Below are 22,611 nucleotides of genomic sequence, written 5' to 3'. Positions count from 1 at the left end.
TTTGTAGTGAGATGGTATTGGCTTTAGAGCCAGACCAGCCTAGGTTCCCATCCTGTCTAAATTTCCAGTGCCAACTCAGTGATACTAGGCTCCCTCTCTAAATCTTAGTTTCTTCATCTACACAATAGTAATATTAATAATAATACTACCCATACAGATTCTGCAGTGAACATTCTTATATGAATAAATGTTATTGTTCATATGAAGGTATTTTTGTGGACAGAAATCTATGGGCCAAAAGGCCTGTGCAATTTAAAATTTGATACTTGCTGTAAAACCACTGTAAAAAGATTATCCCAATTTACATTCCTACTAGCAGGGTATGACAGTGCTATGTACCCTCTAAATGTGAAGAGTCTATTCAATTTTTGCCATTCTTATGCCCATCTTTAAATGTTAGCCCTCTTTGACCTCTCTATGAAATCTAGTGGTATCTTAGACATGATATTATCCCAGATATTGTTATTCATATTTTCCCTTAATAGCTATTCATATTTTTATGTAGGTTATTTGTTAATGTGTGCAATTTATAAAACAGAAACTCCTTGAGTCTAGATTTTATATATCATCCATTAGTTTTAAGCAGATTAAAATTTCAGTTAATCTCATTCAGCTTCTCATTAGTTTGGCCATGTACTCTGGTTACTTTAATTTCTACTATAACCAGAAAACCATTTTGTTTAAATTGTATATTAATATGTTTTTATGTATTTCTAAGGAAAAATATACTGTAATATTTAGCACCTTTTATGTGCACTGGTTTATTATTCTGAATATTCATTATCATTGTACATACTATAGATGTTGAAGAAGTAAATAGAATGGACTCAATTCATATTAATCTTGAAGGGAGAAGTTATGTTTCATCTTACTTCCTTAATATTTGACTTTCCCAAAAAGAAAATACTAGAAAATTCCATGTAAGTCTTACTGTTATTATAATTGCATTTCTATTTGAAATTTGATATTCTTTTGTGAAGCACCATTTCAGTGACAGGTATTCTTGAGATTTATGAAAATATAGTTAAAGTACATGACAATGAAATACAGAATCCCAAATACAGATGTTGGCATGCCTTGCCTCACAAACTGTGTTTGGAATGAATTTGTATTCTCATTCTTAATTAAGTTCACACTTAACACATAAAACGTTTTTATGGTCAACTTGTGCCATAGATAAATTGAATCTTTTTCTGTGATTTTTAAGGAGTAGAAATTTTTAAGGAGTAGAATTCATTTTGAATTGCAGAGGTCTAGGTAGGTAACTGGTAGGCATGTTTTGATAGTATTTATCCAGTGGTGTCTCTATTTCTCATAAAACTTAATGTATTAGCCAGGCGTAGTGGCACATGCCTGTAGTCCCAGCTACTCAAGAGGCTGAGGCTAGATCACTTGAGCCCAGGAGTTTGAGGTTACAGTGAACTATGACTGAAACCTAACATAGACTCTAACTTAATTGATGTCCTTTTTTACTAAGAGGTTTATTTTGGATTCAAAGCTCTTAAATATCAATTATTTTAAAAGAACATTCTTTGATATGCATACAAATGCTATAAAATTAAAAGATATATAAATCACCCTCAACAGGCCCTTTCTTCTTGGGGACTCAGTGAATGGCAGGTATTATTTTATTATACATACAAAGAAGTAGCACTGTGGAATTTATATTGAATGTTGAACCTTGTGATATGTACATATTGACCCCTCAGAAGGGCTTAATATTAGGACTCTGCTTGGATTTCTGGTTAAGTTTTAATACTTCTTTTTTATAGAATCCCAAAACAAAAGAGCAGATTGAAAACCTGTTACGGAATGGGATGAACAAGGAGCTGCGAGATCGTCTTTGTTGCCGAATGACTTTTGGGACTGCAGGACTTCGTTCTGCCATGGGGGCAGGGTTTTGCTATATTAATGACCTTACAGTAATACAGTCAACACAGGTAAGTATTATAAAGTATTAAGAGTGTACTTTTGACTGGACATGGTGGCTCATGCCTGTAATCCCAGCAGTTTGGGACGCTGAGGCGGGCGGATCACGAGGTCAAGAGATCGAGATCATCCTGGCCAACGTGGTGAAACCCCTTCTCTACTAAAAATACAAAAATTAGGTGGGCATGATGGCATGTGCCTGTAGTCCCAGCTACCCGGGAGGCTAAGGCAGGAGAATCGCTTGAACCTGGGAGTAGGAGGTTGCAGTGAGCCGAGATCGCGCCACTGCATTCCAGCCTGGCAACAGGGCAAGACTCTGTCTCAAAAAAACAAAGTGTACTTCTTCTCAGTCGGGTTTTTTTTTTTTTTTTTGGCTTTATAAATTAGGTAATGCCATTCTAAACGCACACACACACAAAACTTTATTTCCCAGAAGTTACTGTTATGTAAGTAAAAACTGTAGACTCAATTCTGACCTTTAGTCTTGCCCAAGATTTTAGAAGTCATTTATGTATCTTCATGGTCACAGACTGACTTTCTGATTAAGAGTTATTTTGGTTGCCATTGTCAACTTCTTAACAATGTTGCTTTGCATTTGAAGCCAAGAAATGTATATTAGCATATCCAATTAATACAAAGAAACAAACTTAGATAGAAGAAACTAATTGCTCATTTTGGCATATGGCCATTTATAAAGGTTAACCAGAGTATTTGGAAAATTTAGTTGAAAATATTTTCCTTTATCACATATCCTTTATGTGGTTTTCTATATCCACATGAGAGGTAATATTAGTTGTGTAATATGATACAATTTGTTTTACTTCTCTCCATTGTTATGCAGCTCACTCTAGAAACAAATTGCTTCTCTTTGCAGTGAATCATCCTGTTTCAAATAACTATACTTTTGAGGCCAATAATGTATTTAGCTTATACTAAAAATAGTTCTGGGCTAGAGAATTGTTCAGTAGACATAATTCTAATTGATACTCCCAAACAGTAAATCATCTTTAACCTTATTCTGAGAGAATTCTCTAAAGCCAAAGCCCAATGCAGGGGTAGGAGAGAAGGAATGACAGGATGGTTGCATAGGTAGGATACCTGCCCTCCTTCCTCACCCGCCCCTTCCCCTATTCCTCAACCAGAGATGCTTTAGTTCATTCTTTTCTTATACATTTAGTCTCTTCATATGCTTTCATTCGAAGTGAAGATTTCTTGACTTTACAAAAAGGAGTGGGGGAGGTGTTTGAAAAGCAATTTCTACAGAAGTGCACATTTTCACTGGATTTGGGATTCCATGGTGTGAAGTGGAAAAGCCAGATGGAATCTGATTCTTAAGCCCTAGCCCTTTCCAGACTCTATTAGGTTGGTACAAAAGTAATTGAGGTTTTGGTCATTTTTTTAATGGCAAAAACTACAATTACTTTTCCACCAACCTAATACATATAGGGAAATAAGATGCATTTTGATAGCAGAAATTAATATGAGGGTCTATGAGGTTTTAGGATAGTATCATCATTAGAAATAAGTTGTTGAATCTAGCTGATATACTAAGCATGCACTCACTCATAGCTTATAGGTTGGGAAAATTAATTGTACTTGAGAGACTCAGGCACCAGAAGTCACTGGGGCTTTGTTTGGTGCTACCACGTACTTATTTAGCAGTGCCTGCCATATAATAGGTCTTCAATAAATCAGTATAACTTAGTTTTAGTTGAATGAATGGCCTTAGGCATGACATTACATGGAGCTTTAATCTTGTCTCCTATTCTTAAAAGAAATATTGAAAGAGACCAAATTAGAAATGGTGTCTGCATTTCTTTCTTTCCAGGGTGTTAGGATTACATGTCCCATCTTTTACATGGAACTAATTTTAAAGGACTGTAATAATATAAAATGTTAAAATGTTATTTTTAGATATTAAAGTATTTATTAAAGTTAACAAATCATTCATAAGATAGTTAAATGGTTTTAGTTTGTCATTGTGATGTTGTCAATATGAAATACTTTATTTCATTATTTTGTCTTCCATGACTGCAAATTTTCCTAGTCTATGGTATTATTTTTCTGTGAGATTTTAAAACCAAAGAATTACAAATGGGATCAACCATCATAAGAAATGTTCTAGTGAAGAACTGTGTTGCTGATTAAAAATGTCTGCATCAAAAATAGGTCAAATTTTTTGGTTAACTTCAATCATATGCTCTAGCAAGGACTTAAGACAATTAAAATTCTGTTCTCTAGAGCCTTCAGACAAGAAACAATTTATGTTGGCTCTTCTAATCTTTTTTTTTTTTAGCTTATTGATGCTCATGTTTCTTCTGCTTTTCTTAATGTTTTACTTATTGTATTGGATTTAGTGGTTTAGTAGTGGTTACTAAATAGGTATTTCCATGGTATTAAATGTGTCTGAAAATCCAGGACATGTTTGTCATCTTACATTTCTGGATTGAACAGTATTGCTCCCACACTGGTAAACATGGGCATAAAGGCAGAAGCCACTTCCCTAGGAGCCAGTCAGCTGTGCAGCAACATAAAAATAAGAGATTCTGAGTCATATGAAATGCAAGCATCCATTAGGACTAATCTTTTGTGTTTATTTGCTTCAGGGGATGTACAAATACCTTGAGAGATGTTTCTCAGACTTCAAGCAGAGAGGCTTTGTGGTTGGGTATGACACTCGGGGTCAAGTAACTAGCAGCTGCAGCAGCCAGAGGTACAAAGTTAATTGTTTCAAAGATTAAGTTGAAATAGAATAAAACATATTTAAAACATTTTTTTGTCCAGTAGTAGGATTTCTGAAACAGTAGACTGTCAGATAGAAATGTGATCACATACTAATATTTACCTTAGAGCTGAAATAAAAGAAAAAGTGTCTCAAAGAACAGCTTTAGATTTTTACAGAAAGAAGTAAAAATTTAAAATATTTAGAGTTCATATTTAGAATGACATCATAGCTTATAACTTTAATATTTTGGCAAAGACACTGGGTAGTAGTAATTATGTAGCTTATATTCTCATTATATGCCTATTAGATTAGTTTTAGGGTGTTTTTATAAATAGATAATCATGTAGTGATATCTTTCTTTGGGGGTAATAATGCATATTGAGTTTATCGAAGTCTCATATCACTTTTTCCATTCTTTTTGCCTTTTGCAGATTTCATTTCTTAGTAAAAGAGCCATCAAAAGATGAATGAGGGAAAAAGAGGAAATTGAAATATCAATTATGTTAGTTGTTAAACTCTTCTTTTAAAAAAACTTATTTATTTAAAATTTTCCAATTAGGGCATGAAGTTTAAATAATCAGTGATTATGAGAAAGGGATATATTAGGATACTATTTATTCAGACTAATTATAATATGAAACATTTATGTGGAAGGTTGGTTTTTAAAAAGTATGGTAGGTGAAGGACTAAGTGAAATCTCTCTTTTTTTAGGCTTGCTAAACTCACTGCTGCAGTCTTGCTGGCCAAAGATGTTCCTGTGTACCTTTTTTCAAGATATGTTCCTACACCTTTTGTAGTAAGTGTGTTGTGTTGGTGATCATATAGCTTGCTGCTCTTGAAAAGATTTCTTAAATCAACTAGGATTCAAATCCTTTTTGTGCATGTAGTTCTGTATTGAGTAATATAAGGGACCAATGGAAGGAAAACAAATTTTGCTTTGAGTTTATTTTCATTCAACAGACATTTGTTAAACTTAGCTAAGAACTTGATATATAAAAGTTGACAAGTCTACAGTTATAGTGGAATATGTTAATATCTTCTTTCAGAAATTATTCATTGTGCAGACAAAAATGATGAAGGATAGATTTGAACACATTGTTAACAGGCTTGATCTGGGTGTGTGTGTGTGTATATCTGTAAAAATTCTCTATTGAGTGACAGTAGGATTTACATTATTATTAAGCAGAATCACAGTCTCAGCAAATGCCAAAGAACTGCTTATCAAGCCATATACCTGGACCCCAATGCAATAAAATCTGAAATAAAAAAGCCCATAAATCCTCCCCTGTTTGGAATTTTAAAAACACATTCGTAAACTATTCATGGATTAAGGAAGATAACATAATGCAGATTAGCAATGACAGACAGTCCTTGCTTTGCACGGAGCGTGGGGGCTATAAAGACAGCTGTACAAGCCAAAACCATGCCAAGTGATCTTAATCATCAGTGAGAAAAATTATGACTGTTCCATGACCTTTAACATTTTTTTTTACCAAAACATTAAAAACACTCTTACTCTTGGTTAAAAATGTATAGGGAAAAGAAAAAACAATGATAAAACGAATGTTTATTTAGTACATTGTAATTTAAAACATTAAGAAACATTGATAACTAAAGTAATTTATTTCTTTGTAAAAAGAACTTTTCAGGAGGCCGGGGGGAATGTCTCATGCCTATAATCCCAGCACTTTGGGAGGCCAAGGTGTGTGGATCACCTGAGGTCAGGAGTTCGAGACCAGCCTGACCAACACAGCGAAACCCCATCTCTACTAAAAATGCAAAAATTAGCCAGGTGTGGTGGTGCATGCCTGTAATCCCAGCTACTCAGGAGGCTGAGGCACGAGAATTGCTTGAACCTGAGAGGCAGAGATTGCAGTGAGCTGAGATTGCGCCGCTGAACTCCAGCCTGGACAGCAGAGCAAGACTCCATCTCAATAAATAAATAAATTAATAAAACCTATCAGGAGATAAACAGAGCTTGCTTCTTGTGGTTATAATTTATTTATATTACAAGGAAGCATCTTTTCTGTGCCTTGGCAAATTGTTAATATACCTTTCTGAGTTTGGATTCACTTCCAGCATCTTATCCTTTGTTAATTTCAATGTCGTGAAATATCTCTGGGAGTTCCTTTAATGTGAAGGTTTTTTTGTTGGTGTCACTTCCTCTGGGACATCTTCATCCTTCTCATCACAGCCTCGTTCCTCGTTTAATCCATGTGTTCCCCTTCCCTACACTTCCTGGTAGTATGTCTAAAGTTTCTCAAATGGCAGCAGTGTCAGCATTCCCACTTGTTTTTTCTATAACTCCATTTATGTTTAATTCAAATTTCCCACTATTATTACTCCTTTTTGTTTCTTTGCTGCACTTGCACCTCTGTTGGCCAATTCCCACTTTCCATTATCCATTTTTGTACACTGTCATGTGGGTCTATTATTGGGAGAAAAGGAGGCAATAGAGCCACATGTTTTGCAGTTTGTGTAAGCGCTAAGTAACAGATGCTCAGTGACCAATCACTGACACCCTTTTAAAGAGTGATGTGATTGATCACTCATCATGATGTGGCTCTGTTATAAATGTAGGGATGTGTGGACTGAAGAGTTAGAAGCCAAGTGTGTACTTGATGCAGTTATGGTTAATATTACCATGGTAACTGAAATTTGAACGTGTTGTTGGGAGACTGGAGTTATTTTGACAAAAGCATAGTATCAGCAATTTGTGTATAGGAACTGAGCAAAGCAAGGACTGCCTGTAGGTATTTAAAAGTAAGCAATAATGAAAACAATACATAGCAAAAATTATGAGATATAACTAAAGCCCTACTTAGAGGGAAATGTATAGCCTTAATGAATATATAAGGAAAAAAATATTTTAAAATAATGAGTTGGCTTTCATTTAACATGTTTGTGCTAAAACAGAAGAAATCCAAAAAAGTAAAAGGAAGGAAATCTTATAATAAAGGTATGAGGAAAAATCAAGTAAATAGAAAATAAAGAGGGTATCAACAAAAGCAGTATCATACTATAATGCTTTTCCTGTTATTTAATCAAAGTTATTCTCATGTCAAATGTGTAAATAGCTAGGAAGCAAAATGGAATTATGGTGTTATTTATTTTTCAGCCATATGCAGTTCAGAAGCTCAAAGCAGTTGCAGGTGTGATGATTACTGCCTCTCACAACCGCAAGGAAGACAATGGATACAAGGTAAACCTTGGACTCCTGACCTTTGCTTATCTTATAGTTCATCTTTTTTATTCAAATAATATGTGCTGAGTATGTTTTCTATACTGGAGAGCAGAGCTAGACATTGGGAACAGAAAGTTAAAAACACTGAGGCTGGTCCTCAAAGAATGTGTATCCCTAATAGTATTTATTACTTCTCAATGTGTACAATTACAAAAATGTCTTCTTTAGTTCTTTTATTCCTAATTGTCCTTGATTTCTCTATCCCTTCCTAAATCCATCCTCTCTACCATTTCATAAAGTCACATTGCAGCAAGAACTTGAAAAATGAATCGGAGTTTTCAACAACAGAACCGGAGGAATGATACCTTATCCTCACTCTCCTCTCTCTCTGACTTTCTGCTGGAGCTGCTTCTTGGCCACAGGATTCCACTTGATGGGTCAGCCTCTGTGGCAGAAAGCAGAATGGAGAAGGGTGAAAAGTGGCTCTGGAGGGGAAATAGAAGAACGCACAGTATTGAACCACCATTTGGGGCTTCTGGGTGGGTGATAAGCCTGCGTTCTTGTATTTGTTTTTCTTCTTATGTTGGAGGACTGCAGACATACCGAGCTCTGTTTTACTGGCAGAAATATTTAAATGCTAATCTAAGATTTTGGCCCTGGCAAGCTAAGTGAAGAATAGTGTTACCATTCATAGGGACAGAGAAGAAGCGTGGTTAATTCAGTTTGGGACATATTAAGTTCAAGGTGTTTGGGTCAGCCAAGTAGCAATGTCCTATAGGTAGTTGGATATATAGACTTGTAGCTCAGGGGAGAAATGTGGACTTAAGTTATAGAGTTGTGGGTCACCACACATGTTAGAGCATATAAGAGTATTTGGACATCCTTTACTTGCATGAGTAGCCCAGAGAGAGTACAGAGCAGAAAGGAAAAAGGTCAAGAATGGATCCCTAGGGAATATCAACTTTAAAGGAAGGGAAGAAGAGAAGCTGGAGTTAGGAGAGTCTTCTACAAATTCTATATCTAAAATAGAAGTTGAATATGTTTACCTCTGCCCATATCATATCCTCTACCATCACCATTCTAAACCATTGTTGTCTTCTTTTGAAAGACTAAACGAGATTGGTGTCATAAAAACCAAAGAGATAAAAGAGTGCAAGGAATTATAGGTCCACTGTCAAAGAAAGCCAAGAACCCACGTTTCTTCTCTGATCATCTGACTACACAGCCACCTGCCTACTTGATACACTGGGATGTCTAACAGACACCTCAAAATTAGTGTCTCTAGAACAGAGTTCTTGATTCCCCCACAACATATACACCTAAGAGTGGTCCTCCTTCAGTCTGTTATCTCTGTAAATTAACATTACCACCCACCCAAACAAAAACCAAGGATCATTTTTGATTACTTCCTTTCCCTAACATTTTATCTACGAACAGCATCTACAAATGCTAAGTCTAAAATAGAGGTTGAATATGCTTACCTCGGCCCATATCCTCTACCAATCACCATTCTAAACCATTGTTGTCTTCTATCTGATCCAAAGCATCCTAACTGGTCTCTTCCTTGCTTCCATTGTTCTCCCTGCAATCCATTCTCCACAAAGCAGACAGATGATCTCTTAGAATATGAACTTTCCTGCTTAAAGTTCTTCAGTGGCTTCTTATTCTTTTGATAAAACCCAACCCCCTTGCCTTGGAGCTTGTAAGTCTGCATAATCTGCCTCCTGCCTGTTTCTTCATTCCTTCCCTTCCTGCACTCACTGCATTCCAGTCATACCGCTGCTCCCTTCTGTTCTCCAGCTCCTCCAACATAGCAAGCCCTTTCCCACTTCTGAGACTTTATAATTGTCTTGTCGTCTGCTTGGATTGCTCTTCCCCAAATCTTGCCAACTTGCTTATTTTTATCCTTTGGGTTCCTACTCAGATAGTGCTTCGTTGAAGGATCTTCCCTGGCTACCTTATCTAAAATGGCTTCCATCAGTGACTCTTTCTTGCCATCTTATTTCTTTCACAGAATTTATCACTGCTTCTTCCTTTTCTTTTTTAAGAGATGGGGTCTCACTGTGTTGCCCAGGCTGGAGTGCAGTGTGGTATGATCACTGTAGCCTCAAACTCCTGAACTCAAGGGATTCTTTTTTTTTATTATTATTATACTTTAAGTTCTAGGGTACATGTGCACAACGTGCAGGTTTGTTACATATGTATACATGTGCCATGTTGGTGTGCTACACCCATTAACTCGTCATTTACATTGGGTATATCTCCAAATGCTTTCCCTCCCCCCTCCCCCCACCCCACAACAGGCCCCAGTGTGTGATGTTCCCCTTCCTGTGTACAAGTGTTCTCACTGTTCAGTTCCCACCTATGAGTGAGAACATGCGGTGTTTGGTTTTTTGTTCTTGTGATAGTTTGCTGAGAACGATGGTTTCCAGCTTCATCCACGTCCCTACAAAGGACATGAACTCATCATTTTTTGTGGCTGCATAGTATTCCATGGTGTGTATGTGCCACATTTTCTTAATCCAGTCTATCATTGATGGACATTTGGGTTGGTTCCAAGTCTTTGCTATTGTGAATAGTGCCACAATAAACATACGTGCCATGTGCCTTTATAGCAGCCTGATTTATAATCCTTTGGGTATATACCCAGTAATGGGATGGCTGGGTCAAATGGTATTTCTAGTTCTAGATCCTTGAGGAATTGCCACACTGTCTTCCACAATGGTTGAACTAGTTTACAGTCCCACCAACAGTGTAAAAGCGTTCCAATTTCTCCACATCCTCTCCAGCACCTGTTGTTTCCTGACTTTGTAATGATCGCCATTCTAACTGGTGTGAGATGGTATCTCATTGTGGTTTTGATTTGCATTTCTCTGATGGCCAGTGATGATGAGCATTTTTTCATGTGTCTGTTGGCTGCACAAATGTCTTCTTTTGAGAAGTGTCTGTTCATATCCTTTGCCCACTTTTTGATAGGGTTGTTTTTTTCTTGTAACTTTGTTTAAGTTCTTTGTAGATTCTGGATATTATCCCTTTGTCAGATGAGTAGATTGCAAAAATTTTCTCCCATTCTGTTGGTTGCCTGTTTACTCTGATGGTAGTTTCTTTTGCTGTGGAGAACTCTTTAGTTTAATTAGATCCCATTTGTCAATTTTGGCTTTTGTTGCCATTGCTTTTGGTGTTTTAGACATGAAGTCCTTGCCCATACCTATGTCCTGAATGGTATTGCCTAGGTTTTCTTCCAGGGTTTTTATGGTTTTAGGTCTAACATTTAAGTCTTTAATCCATCTTGAACTAATTTTTGTATAAGGTGTAAGGAAGGGATCCAGTTTCAGCTTTCTACATATGGCTAGGCAGTTTTCCCAGCACCATTTATTAAATAGGGAATCCTTTCCCCATTTCTTGTTTTTGTCAGGTTTGTCAAAGATCAGATGGTTGTAGATGTGTGGTATTATTTCTGAGGGCTCTGTTCTGTTCCATTGGTCTGTATCTCTGTTTTGGTACCAGTACCATGCTGTTTTGGTTACTGTAGCCTTGTAGTATAGTTTGAAGTCAGGTAGCATGATGCCTCCAGCTTTGCTCTTTTGGCTTAGGATTGACTTGGCAATGTGGGCTCTTTTTTGGTTCCATATGAACTTTAAAGTAGTTTTTTCCAATTCTGTGAAGAAAGTCATTGGTAGCTTGATGGGGATGGCATTGAATCTATAAATTACCTTGGGCGGTATGGCCATTTTCATGATATTGATTCTTCCTATCCATGAGCATGGAATGTTCTTCCATTTGTTTGTGTCCTCTTTTATTTCGTTGAGCAGTGGTTTGTAGTTCTCCTTGAAGAGGTCCTTCACATCCCTTGTAAGTTGGATTCTTTTTGAAGCCATTGTGAATGGGAGTTCACTCATGATTTGGCTCTCTGTCTGTTATTGGTGTATAAGAATGCTTGTGATTTTTGCACATTGATTTTGTATCCTGAGACTTTGCTGAAGTTGCTTATCAGCTTAAGGAGATTTTGGGCTGAGACGATGGGGTTTTCTAAATATACAATCATGTCATCTGCAAACAGGGACAATTTGACTTCCTCTTTTCCTAATTGAATGCCCTTTATTTCTTTCTCCTGCTTGATTGCCCTGGCCAGAACTTCCAACACTGTGTTGAATAGGAGTGGTGAAAGAGGGCATCCCTGTCTTGTGCCAGTTTTCAAAGGCAATGCTTCCAGTTTTTGCCCATTCAGTATGATATTGGCTGTGGGTTTGTCATAAATAGCTCTTATTATTTTGAGATACATCCCATCAATACCTAATTTATTGACATATTTTAGCATGAAGGGCTGTTGAATTTTGTCAAAGGCCTTTTCTGCATCTATTGAGATAATCGTGTGGTTTTTGTCTTTGGTTCTGTTTATATGCTGGATTACGTTTATTGACTTGCATATGTTGAACCAGCCTTGCATCCCAGGGATGAAGCCCACTTGATCATGGTGGATAAGCTTTTTGATGTGCTGCTGGATTCGGTTTGCCAGTATTTTATTGAGGATTTTTGCATCGATGTTCATCAGGGATATTGGTCTAAAATTCTCTTTTTTTTGTTGTGTCTCTGCCAGGCTTTGGTATCAGGATGATGCTAGCCTCATAAAATGAGTTAGGGAGGATTCCCTCTTTTTCTATTGATTGGAATAGTTTCAGAAGGAATGGTACCAGCTCCTCCTTGTACCCCTGGTAGAATTTGGCTGTGAATCCGTCTGGTCCTGGACTTTTTTTAGTTGGTAGGCTATTGATTATTGCCTCAATTTCAGAGCCTGTTATTGGTCTATTCAGGGATTCAGCTTCTTCTTGGTTTAGTCTTGGGAGAGTGTATGTGTCCAGGAATTTATCCATTTCTTCTAGTTTATTTGCGTAGAGGTGTTTATAGTATTCTCTGATGGTAGTTTGTATTTCTGTGGGATCGATGGTGATATCCCCTTTACCATTTTTTATTGTGTCTATTTGATTCTTCTCTCTTTTTTTCTTTATTAGTCCTGCTAGCAGTCTATCAATTTGGTTGATCTTTTAAAAAAAAAAGCCAGCTCCTGGATTCATTGATTTTTTGAAGGGTTTTTTGTGCCTCTGTCTCCTTCAGTTCTTCTCTGATCTTAGTTATTTCTTGCCTTCTGCTAGCTTTTGAATGTGTTTGCTCTTGCTTCTCTAGTTCTTTTAATTGTGATGTTAGGGTGTCAATTTTGGATCTTTCCTGCTTTCTCTTGTGGAAATTTAGTGCTATAAATTTCCCTCTACACACTGCTTTAAATGTGTCCCAGAGATTCTGGTATGTTGTGTCTTTGTTCTCATTTGGTTTCAAAGAACATCTTTATTTCTGCCTTCATTTCATTATGTACCCAGTAGTCATTCAGGAGCAGGTTGTTCAGTTTCCATGTAGTTGAGTGGTTTTGAGTGAGTTTCTTAATCCTGAGTTCTAGTTTGATTGCACTGTGGTCCGAGAGACAGTTTGTTATAATTTCTGTTCTTTTACATTTGCTGAGGAGTGCTTTACTTCCAACTATGTGGTCAATTTTAGAATAAGTGTGATGTGGTGCTGAGAAGAATGTATATTCTGTTGATTTGGGGTGGAGAGTTCTGTAGATGTCTACTAGGTCCACTTGGTGCAGAGCTGAGTTCAATTCCTAGATATCCTTGTTAACTTTCTGTCTCGTTGATCTGTCTAATGTTGACAGTGGGGTGTTGAAGTCTCCCATTATTATTGTGTGGGAGTCTAAGTCTCTTTGTAGATCTCTAAGGACTTGCTTTATGAATCTGGGTGCTCCTGTATTGGGTGCAAATATATTTACGATAGTTAGCTCTTCTTGTTGAATTGATCCCTTTACCATTATGTAATGGCCTTCTTTGTCTCTTTTGATCTTTGTTGGTTTAAAGTCTGTTTTATCAGAGAATAGGATTGCAACCCCTGCCTTTTTTTGTTTTCCATTTGCTTGGTAGATCTTCCTCCATCCCTTCATTTTGAGCCTATGTGTGTCTCTGCATGTGAGATGGGTCTCCTGAATACAGCACACTGATGGATCTTGACTCTTTATCCAATTTGCCAGTCTGTGTCTTTTAATTGGAGCATTTAGCCCATTTACATTTAAGGTTAATATTGTTATGTGTGAATTTGATCCTGTCATTATGATGTTAGGTGGTTATTTTGCTTGTTAGTTGATGCAGTTTCTTCCTGGCATTAATGGTCTTTACAATTTGGCATGTTTTTGCAGTGGCTGGTACTGGTTGTTCCTTTCCATGTTTAGTGCTTCCTTCAGGAGCTCTTGTAGGGCAGGCCTGGTGGTGACAAAATCTCTCAGCATTTGTTTGTCTGTAAAGGATTTTATTTCTTCTTCACTTATGAAGCTCAGTTTGTCTGGATATGAAATTCTGGGTTGAAAATTCTTTTCTTTAAGAATGTTGAATATTGGCCCCCACCGTCTTCTGGCTTGTAGAGTTTCTGCCAAGAGATCTGCTGTTTGATGGGTTTCCCTTTGTGGGTAACCCAACCTTTCTCTCTGGCTGCCCTTAACATTTTTTCCTTCATTTCAACTTTAGTGAATCTGACAATTATGTGTCTTTGAGTTGCTCGTCTTGAGGAGTATCTTTGTGGCGTTCTCTGTATTTCCTGAATTTGAATGTTGGCCTGCCTTGCTAGGTTGGGGAAGTTCTCCTGGATAATATCCTGCAGAGTGTTTTCCAACTTGGTTCCGTTGTCCCTGTCACTTTCAGGTACACCAAGCAGACCTAGATTTGGTCTTTTCACATAGTCCCATATTTCTTGGAGGTTTTGTTCATTTCTTTTTACCCTTTTTTCTCTAAACTTCTCTTCTCACTTCATTTCATTCATTTGATCTTCCATCACTGATACCCTTTCTTCCAGTTGATCAAATCGGCTACTGAAGCTTGTGCATTCGTCACGTAGTTCTCGTGCCATGGTTTTCAGCTCCATCAGGTCATTTAAGGACTTCCCTACACTGGTTATTCTAGTTAGCCATTCATCTAATCTTTTTTCAAGGTTCGTAGCTTCTTTGTATTGGGTTCAAACTTCCTCCTTTAGCTCAGAGGAGTTTGATCATCTGAAGCCTTCTTCTCTCAACTCATCAAAGTCATTCTCCATCCAGCTTTGTTCCATTGCTGGCGAGGAGCTGCGTTCCTTTGCAGGGGGAGAGGTGCTCTGATTTTTAGAATTTTCAGCTTTTCTGCTCTGTTTTTTCCCCATCTTTGTGGTTTTATCTACCTTTGGTCTTTGATGATGGTGATGTACAGATGGAGTTTTGGTGTGGATGTCCTTTCTGTTTGTTAGTTTTCCTTATAACAGTCAGGACCCTCAGCTGCAGTTCTGTTGGAGTTTGCTGGAGGTCCACTCCAGACCCTGTTTGCCTGGATATCAGCAGCAGAGGCTGCAGAACAGCGAATATTGCTGAACAGCAAATGTTCCTGCCTGATTGTTCCTCTAGAAGCTTCGTCTCAGAGGGGTACCTAGCCATGTGAGTTGTCAGTCTGCCCCTACTGGGGGGTGCCTCCCAGTTGGGCTACTCAGGGGTCAGGAACCCACTTGAGGAGGCAGTCTGTCTGTTCTCAGACCTCAAACTCTGTGCTGGGAGAACCACTACTGTCTTCCAAGCTGTCAGACAGGGACATTTAAGTCTGCAGAGGTTTCTGCTGCCTTTTGTTTGGCTATGCCCTGCCCCCAGAGGTGGAGTCTACAGAGGCAGGCAGGCCTCCTTGAGCAATGGTGGGCTCCACCCAGTTTGAGCTTCCTGGCTGCTTTGTTTATCTACTCAAGCCTCAGCAATGGTGGGCACCCCTCCCCCAGCTTCGCTGTTGCCTTGCAGTTCAATCTCAGACTGCTGTGCTAGCAATGAGCGAGGCTCCGTGGGCCTGGGACCCTCCGAGCCAGGCACGGGATATAATCTCCTGGTGTGCCGTTTGCTAAGACCACTGGAAAAGCGCAATATTAGGGTGGGAGTGACCCAATTTTCCAGGTGCTGTCTGTCACTCCTTCCCTTTGCCAGGAAAGGGAATTCCCTGACCCCTTGCACTTCCCAGGTGAGGCAATGCCTCACCCTGCTTCGGCTCACATTCAATGGGCTGCACCCACTGTCCTGCCCCCACTGTCCAACGAGCCCCAGTGAGATGAACCCGGTACCTGTTGGAAATGCAGAAATCACCCGTCTTCTGCATCGGTCACGCTGGGAGCTGTAGACTGCAGCTGTTACTATTCGGCCATCTTGGAACTGCCTCTGCTATCCTGAACTCAGGGGAATCTCCAGCCTCAGCCTCTTGAGTAGCTGGGGCTATAGGCATGTACCACTTGCCTGCCTTTTCTTTATTTCCTTCCTTCCTCCCTCCCTCCATCCCTCTCTCCCTACCTCCCTCCCTTCCTTCCTTCTCTTTCTCTTTCTTTCTTTTATTTTATTTTATTTTTATTTTTTAAGACAAGGTCTTGCTCTGTCACCAAGGCTGGAATGCAGTGGCACAATCACAGCTCATAGCAGCCTCAACCTTCCAGGTTCAAGCAATCCTCCTGCCTCAGTCTCCCAACCACAGGCATGAGCCATCATACCCAGCTAATTTTTTTATATTTAGTAGAGACAGGGTCTTGCTATGTTGCCCAGGCTGTGGGTCCAGTTTCTTTATGATGAATTATCTTATTTATTTGACCCTTCTCACCCCCATCCCCTAAATGTAAGTTCGTAGGTAGAGAGACTTAGTCTGCTTTGATATTCATTGCTGTTGAACGTATTTGGCACATAGTGGACCCTCAAAGATTTTTTTTCCTTAATATGTAAGCACAAGATTAAAAAGTTAAACAGTAAAAAGTATCTGTCCCATCTCTGTCCCCTAGTACAGTTTCTCAGAAGCAAATACAGTTTCCAGTTTTCATTTCCGTTCAGGGATAGTCCACACATATATAAATGTATATGTGTTTGTCACTTCTCCATCTTTTTCCCCATAAATGATAGGTTACTATATAATAGTGTTCTGTGCCTTGCTGATTTCACACAATATGTCTTACAGACTGTCTTTTTCTTTCTCCCTCTCCCTTCCCCTCTTCTCATTCTATGTGTATGTATGTGTGTGTGTATATATATGTATATACATGTATGTACCTGTATATATACACACATATAGATGTACATATATATACATACATGTGTATATATAGTCAATATGTATATTTTAACCTTGTGTTTGTATATTAAGAAAAAAATATGTATGCATGTGTGTGTGTGTATGTATATGTATATATTTGTATATGTGACATTGTATTTTTTGGAGAGCTTGGGAGTGGAGAGGGCTCCTCTGTCAGAGAGTGTAGTGAGCCGTGATCACACCACTGCACTCCAGCCTGGGCTACAGAGTGAAACTCTGTTTCAAAAAAGAAAAAAAAAAAAAAAGAAGATGAATGTAGAAGAATGTTTATTGTGGCACTGTTTATACATAGCAGAAGATCAGAAGCAAATGAAATGTTCATCAATAGAGGATTGATTACATAAATTATGATTCATCTATATAGGTTTTTAAAGATGAATGAAGCAGATATACATATGTATGAATGGCATGAATGTATACACATATGAATGATGTGAATATATATATGCATGAATATATATGCTTTATTCATAAAATTAATTTCATCTATGTATTTTTTAATGTGATTACTAGAAAATTTTAAATTTTATATATGGCTTGCATTTGTGGTGCACATACTTCTTTTGGGCACTGCTGATATATAGGATAGATTTTTAGAGGTGAAACTTTTGGGTTTTTTTGTTTTTGTTTTTGTTTTTGTTTTTTGAGATGGAGCCTCACTCTGTCACCCAAGCAGTAGTGCAGTGACATGATCTCAGCTCACTGCAACCTTCGCCTCCCAGGTTCAACAATTCTCCTGCCTCAGCCTCCTGGGTAGCTGGGACTACAGGCGTGCACCACCATGCCTGGCTAATTTTTGTATTTTTGGTAGAGACAGGATTTCGCCATGTTGGCCAGGCTGGTCTTGAACCCCTGGCCTCAAGTGATCCTCCTGCCTCGGCCTCCCAGAATGCTGGGATTACAGGTGTCAGCCACTGCACCTGGCCTAGAGGTGAAACTTTTGGATCAAAGGGAATATGCAAAGAAAGTTTGGCATTCCCTATTCAAGGTGGTTGTACCATTTAATAATCTCATCAACAGTATATGAGGGCCTTTATCCTATATCTTCCATGATTGTATTATCAAAGCTTTTAATCTTTGCCAATCAGATGGGTGGAAATGTTATTTTTAATCTGTACCTGTCTTATAAGTGAGGTTGAGCGTCTTTTCATGCATTTATAAGATATTTGTGTTTCCCTGAGAAGTCTGTTAAAGGATTTTTTTTTTTAACAAACTTTATTTTCTAGAGCTGTTTTAGATTCACAGCAAAATTCAGTGGAGGGTTCAGAGATTTCCCATATACCCACTTGTCCCCACATATGCATTAACAACATCCCCCCTCAGAGTGGTACATATGATGAGCCTACATTGACATGTCATTATCACCCAAAGCCCATGGTTTATGTTAGGGTTCATTCTTCATTTGTACATTCTTTGCATTTTGACAAGTGAATAATGACACGTATCCACCATTATAGTATCATACAGAGTATTTTCACTGCCTCCGGAATTCTCTGTGTCCTGCCTGTTCATCCATTCCCCCTCTTTAACCCCTGGCAAACACTGATCTTTTTAATGTCTCCATAGTTTTGCCTTTTCCAGAGTATCATATTGTTGGAATATACAGTATATAGCCTTTTTAGATTGGCTTCTTTCACATAGTAATTCCTCCCATGTCTTTTCATGGCTGGATAGCTCATTTCTTTTTTAGCACAGAAGAAGAATATTCCATTGTCTGGAGGTCCCACAGTTTATTTCTCCATTCACCTAATGAAGAACATCATAGATTCTTCCAAGTTTTGGCAATTATGAATAAAGCTGCTATAAATATTTGTGTGCACATTTAAGTATGGACGTAAGTCTTCATTCTTTCAGTAAATACCAAGGAGTGTGAGTGCTGAATCATATGACAAGAGTATGTTTAGTTTTGTAAGAAACTGCCAAACTGTCTCTAAAGTGGCTATACCATTTTAAATCCCCACCAGCAATGAATGAGAGCTCCTGTTGCTCCACGTCCTTGCCAGCATTTGCTGTTGTCAGTGTTCTGGATTTTGGCCTTCTAATAGGTGTGCAGTAGTATCTTATTGTTGTTTTAATTTCCATTTTTCTGATGACATATGATGTGAAGCATCTTTTCATACACTTCTTTACCATCTGTGTATTCTTTCTGGTGAAGTGTCTGTTTTGCTTTTTTATTGTTGAATTTTAAGAATTCTTTATATATTTTGGATAACAGTCCTTTTTCAGATACATCTTTCGCAAATATTTCTCCCAGTCTGGCATGTCTTTTTTTTTTTTTTTTTTGAGACGGAGTCTCGCTCTGTCGCCCAGGCTGGAGTGCAGTGGCGCAATCTCGGCTCACTGCAAGCTCCGCCTCCCGGGTTCACGCCATTCTCCTGCCTCAGCCTCTCCGAGTAGCTGGGACTACAGGCGCCCGCCACCACGCCCGGCTAATTTTTTGTATTTTTAGTAGAGACAGGGTTTCACCGTGGTCTCGATCTCCTGACCTCGTGATCCGCCCGCCTCGGCCTCCCAAAGTGCTGGGATTACAAGCGTGAGCCACCGCGCCCGGCCTGGCATGTCTTTTTATTCACTTGGCAGTGCCTTTTGCAGAGCAGAAAATTTTATTTTCATTTTAAATCCAGCTTATCAATTCTTTCTTTCATGGATCATGCCTTTGGTGGTGTACCTAAAAAGTTATTGCCGGCTGGGCACGGTGGCTCACACCTGTAATCCCAGCACTTTGGGAGACCAAGGAGGGTGGATTGCCTGAGGTCAGGAGTTTGAGACCAGCCTGGTTAACATGGTGAAACCCCATCTCTACTAAAAATACAAAAAAAAAAAAAAAATTAGCTGGGCATGGTGGCAGGCACCTGTAATCCCAGCTACTCAGGAGTCTGAGGCAGGAGAATCGCTTGAACCTGGGAGGCGGAGGTTGCAGTGAGCCGAGACTGTGCCATTGCACTCCAGCCTGGGCAACAAGAGCGAAACTCCGTCTGAAAAAAAAAAAGTTATTGCCAAACCCAAGATCCTCTAGACTTCCTCTCATCATATCTTCTAGGAGTTTTATAGTTTTTCATCTGTTAAACTATTTGCTCATTATTCTTTTGCTGTTTCTTATTGATTTATGGGAACTCTTTAAATGTAAAAAGTAGCTCTTGGCCATCTGTTTTGCAGACATTTCCTCCCAGTCTTCTTGACTTTATTTATGATATTTTTCCATGCATGATATTATGGTATTTTTCCCATTTGAAAACAAAGTTATTTTGGCATTTGTATTGGTATCATATTTTATTTATATATTAATTTAGAGAGGCTTGATATTTTAATAATTGAGTCTCCCTATTCAAGAATAGGGTGTGTCTTTCTGTTCTTTCAAGACTTCTTTTAGATTCTTTAGTAGCATCTTAAACATTTTTTCCAAGATAATTAAATAATTTATTGATTACACATGATAATGGATGATACACAAGCTTCATTCCCATTTATAATTTTATCTGGTAACATTATTCAATTAAGATGTATTGCATAGTATGTGTCAACAATCATTTTTATAACCAATAATTCCATGATTTTGCTTGGGTAATCCCTTTTAATGGTGAAGTTCAGGTCACAACAGTAATTATCAGTTCAACTACACCAAGGTTTCTGAAGACAATGATTTATCTACCCAAGCAAGTTCTACATAAACTCCAAATAGAACCTGGCATCACCCTGAAGGAATTCTAACTTCACACTGTTGGGGAAATTTACCAAGATGGCTTCAGAGTAGACTAACTTTACACAGCACATTAAAAAAAAAAAAAAAAAGACACATTTATTCAGCATCATGATCAGACCATTACATTTAGCAATCAACAGCATGGGTGCAAAAAAAAAAATCCATATTAAAACTCTTTGTTGGAATGCTTTGCACTTTCCACAGAACAGGAACTAAAATAACTTGTTATACAATTTGTCACAAGTACAGTCCTTGAGTTTTTTGCCCATACACATGAGTATTTGTCTAAAATATGTCTTCTTTGTCGCAGCTAGGCCCTGCCACCACTGTGCTTGGCTGAGTTCACAGATCTGTTGTAATCTATAGCTTCCCTGTCACTTCTTTGGCTCTCCTCTCATGCTAAGCTTTGTTTCCTGGCAGTAATTAAAATCTGCTGCTGCTGCCATAGCTACTGCTGCTATTGGAACCACCATAGCCACCTTGGTTTCATAATTAGTAAAGTATTGGCCTCTACCACCATAGGGGCCAGAGCTTCTGTCTCCAAAGTTTCTTCCCTTCATGGGTCCAAATTTTTTTTTGTTTTTTTTTTTTGAGATGGAGTCTCGCTCTGTTGCCCAGGCTGGAGTGCAGTGGCGAGAGCTCGGCTCACTGCAAGCTCCGCCTCCCCGGTTCAAGCAATTCTCCTGCCGCAGCCTTCCAAGTAGCTGGGACTACAGGTGTATGCCACCACGTCTGGCTAATTTTTGTATTTTTAGTAGAGATGGGGTTTTGTCACATTAGCCAGGCTGCTCTCGAACTCCTGACCTCAGGTGATCCACCCACCCAAAATCACTGTAGCTTCCACCACCTCCAAAATTGCTTCCATCATTACCAAATCCGTTATAGCCATCCCCACTGCCACCGTATCCACCACCACCATGGCTGCCACCAAAGCCACCACAACCACTGAAGTTTCCTCCACAACCAAAGTTGTCCTTCCCACCAAAACCACCTCCACGACCATGACCAAAGTTTCCAGAGCCACTTCGATCTCTTTGGCTGGATGAAGCACTAGCCATCTCTTCTTGCTTTGACAAGGCTTTCCTAACTTCACAGTTGTGCCATTCACAGTGTGGTATTTCTGAATGACAATCTTATCCACGGAGTCATGGTCATCAAAGGTTCTTGCCACTGCCTCAGTCAGTCATGATTACAGTCACTTCATTTTTTTTCCATACTGTTCAAAATAATCTCTTAGGTGATGTTCTTCAGTGTCTTCTTTAATGCTACCAACAAATGTCTTTTTCACAGTTAAGTGGGCACCTGGTCTTTGAGAATCTTCTCTTGAAACAGCTCTCTTTGGTTCCACAACTCTTCCATCCACCGTGTGTGGCCCTGCATTCATGGCTGCATCCACCTCCTCCACAGTGGTATATGTGACAAACCCAAAGCCCCTGGAGCACTTGGTGTTTGGGCCTCTCATTACCATGCAGTTCGTGAGCATTCCCATTGCTCAAAATGGCTCCTCAGGCTCTCATCGGTTGTTTCAAAGCTCAACCCTCCAATAAAGAGCTTCCTCAGTTGTTCAGGCTCTTTAGGAGACTCTGACTTAGACATGACAGCAGTGGGGAAGAGAGACTTTAATGATGCTTCCTCAGCAGCATCCATGGGCAGAAAGGAGTAAGCTGACCAAAACGTTTTTTTAAACTAGATTTTTCACATATTTTTTAATGTTTATTCCTGGACATATTTTGTTGCATGAATTTTTATGTTACTATATCAGATAGGAATGCTTTCTGGTGCAGATTAAATAAAACCAACAAAAGCGGCTTAAGCTGATAGGAGTTCATTTTTCTCACATAACAAAACGTCCAGAGGTAGGTGGCCACAGGCATGGTTCTGTTGCTGCATGATGTCAGGCTTTGTTTCT

The 22,611-nt window shown here is 38.8% G+C and overlaps 1 protein-coding gene and 1 pseudogene across 4 annotated transcripts in view; one reads left to right on the top strand and one right to left on the bottom strand.

Annotated features, from left to right (window-relative positions):
* The window catches only part of PGM2L1 (phosphoglucomutase 2 like 1), a 69,908-nt gene that overhangs the window by 23,956 nt on the left and 23,341 nt on the right, over positions 1-22,611 (top strand). For 3 of the 4 annotated variants that reach the window (XM_055282870.2, XM_055282869.2, XM_055282872.2), the window contains exons 2-5: positions 1,773-1,940; positions 4,536-4,642; positions 5,366-5,450; positions 7,773-7,856. In XM_055282870.2, coding sequence (XP_055138845.1) covers positions 1,773-1,940; positions 4,536-4,642; positions 5,366-5,450; positions 7,773-7,856 — 444 coding nt within the window. Of the gene's footprint in view, positions 1-819; positions 921-1,772; positions 1,941-4,535; positions 4,643-5,365; positions 5,451-7,772; positions 7,857-22,611 lie in introns of those variants that run through there. The other variant, XM_055282871.2, reaches the window with a different exon arrangement.
* Positions 20,671-22,513, bottom strand: LOC129484612 (heterogeneous nuclear ribonucleoprotein A1-like 2; annotated as a pseudogene).

This window comes from Symphalangus syndactylus, chromosome 6 (assembly GCF_028878055.3).
Source record: "Symphalangus syndactylus isolate Jambi chromosome 6, NHGRI_mSymSyn1-v2.1_pri, whole genome shotgun sequence".
NCBI classification, from domain to species: Eukaryota; Metazoa; Chordata; class Mammalia; order Primates; family Hylobatidae; genus Symphalangus; species Symphalangus syndactylus.
Note: the sequence above shows the minus strand (reverse complement) of the source record. Positions and strands in the feature narration are given on the sequence as shown.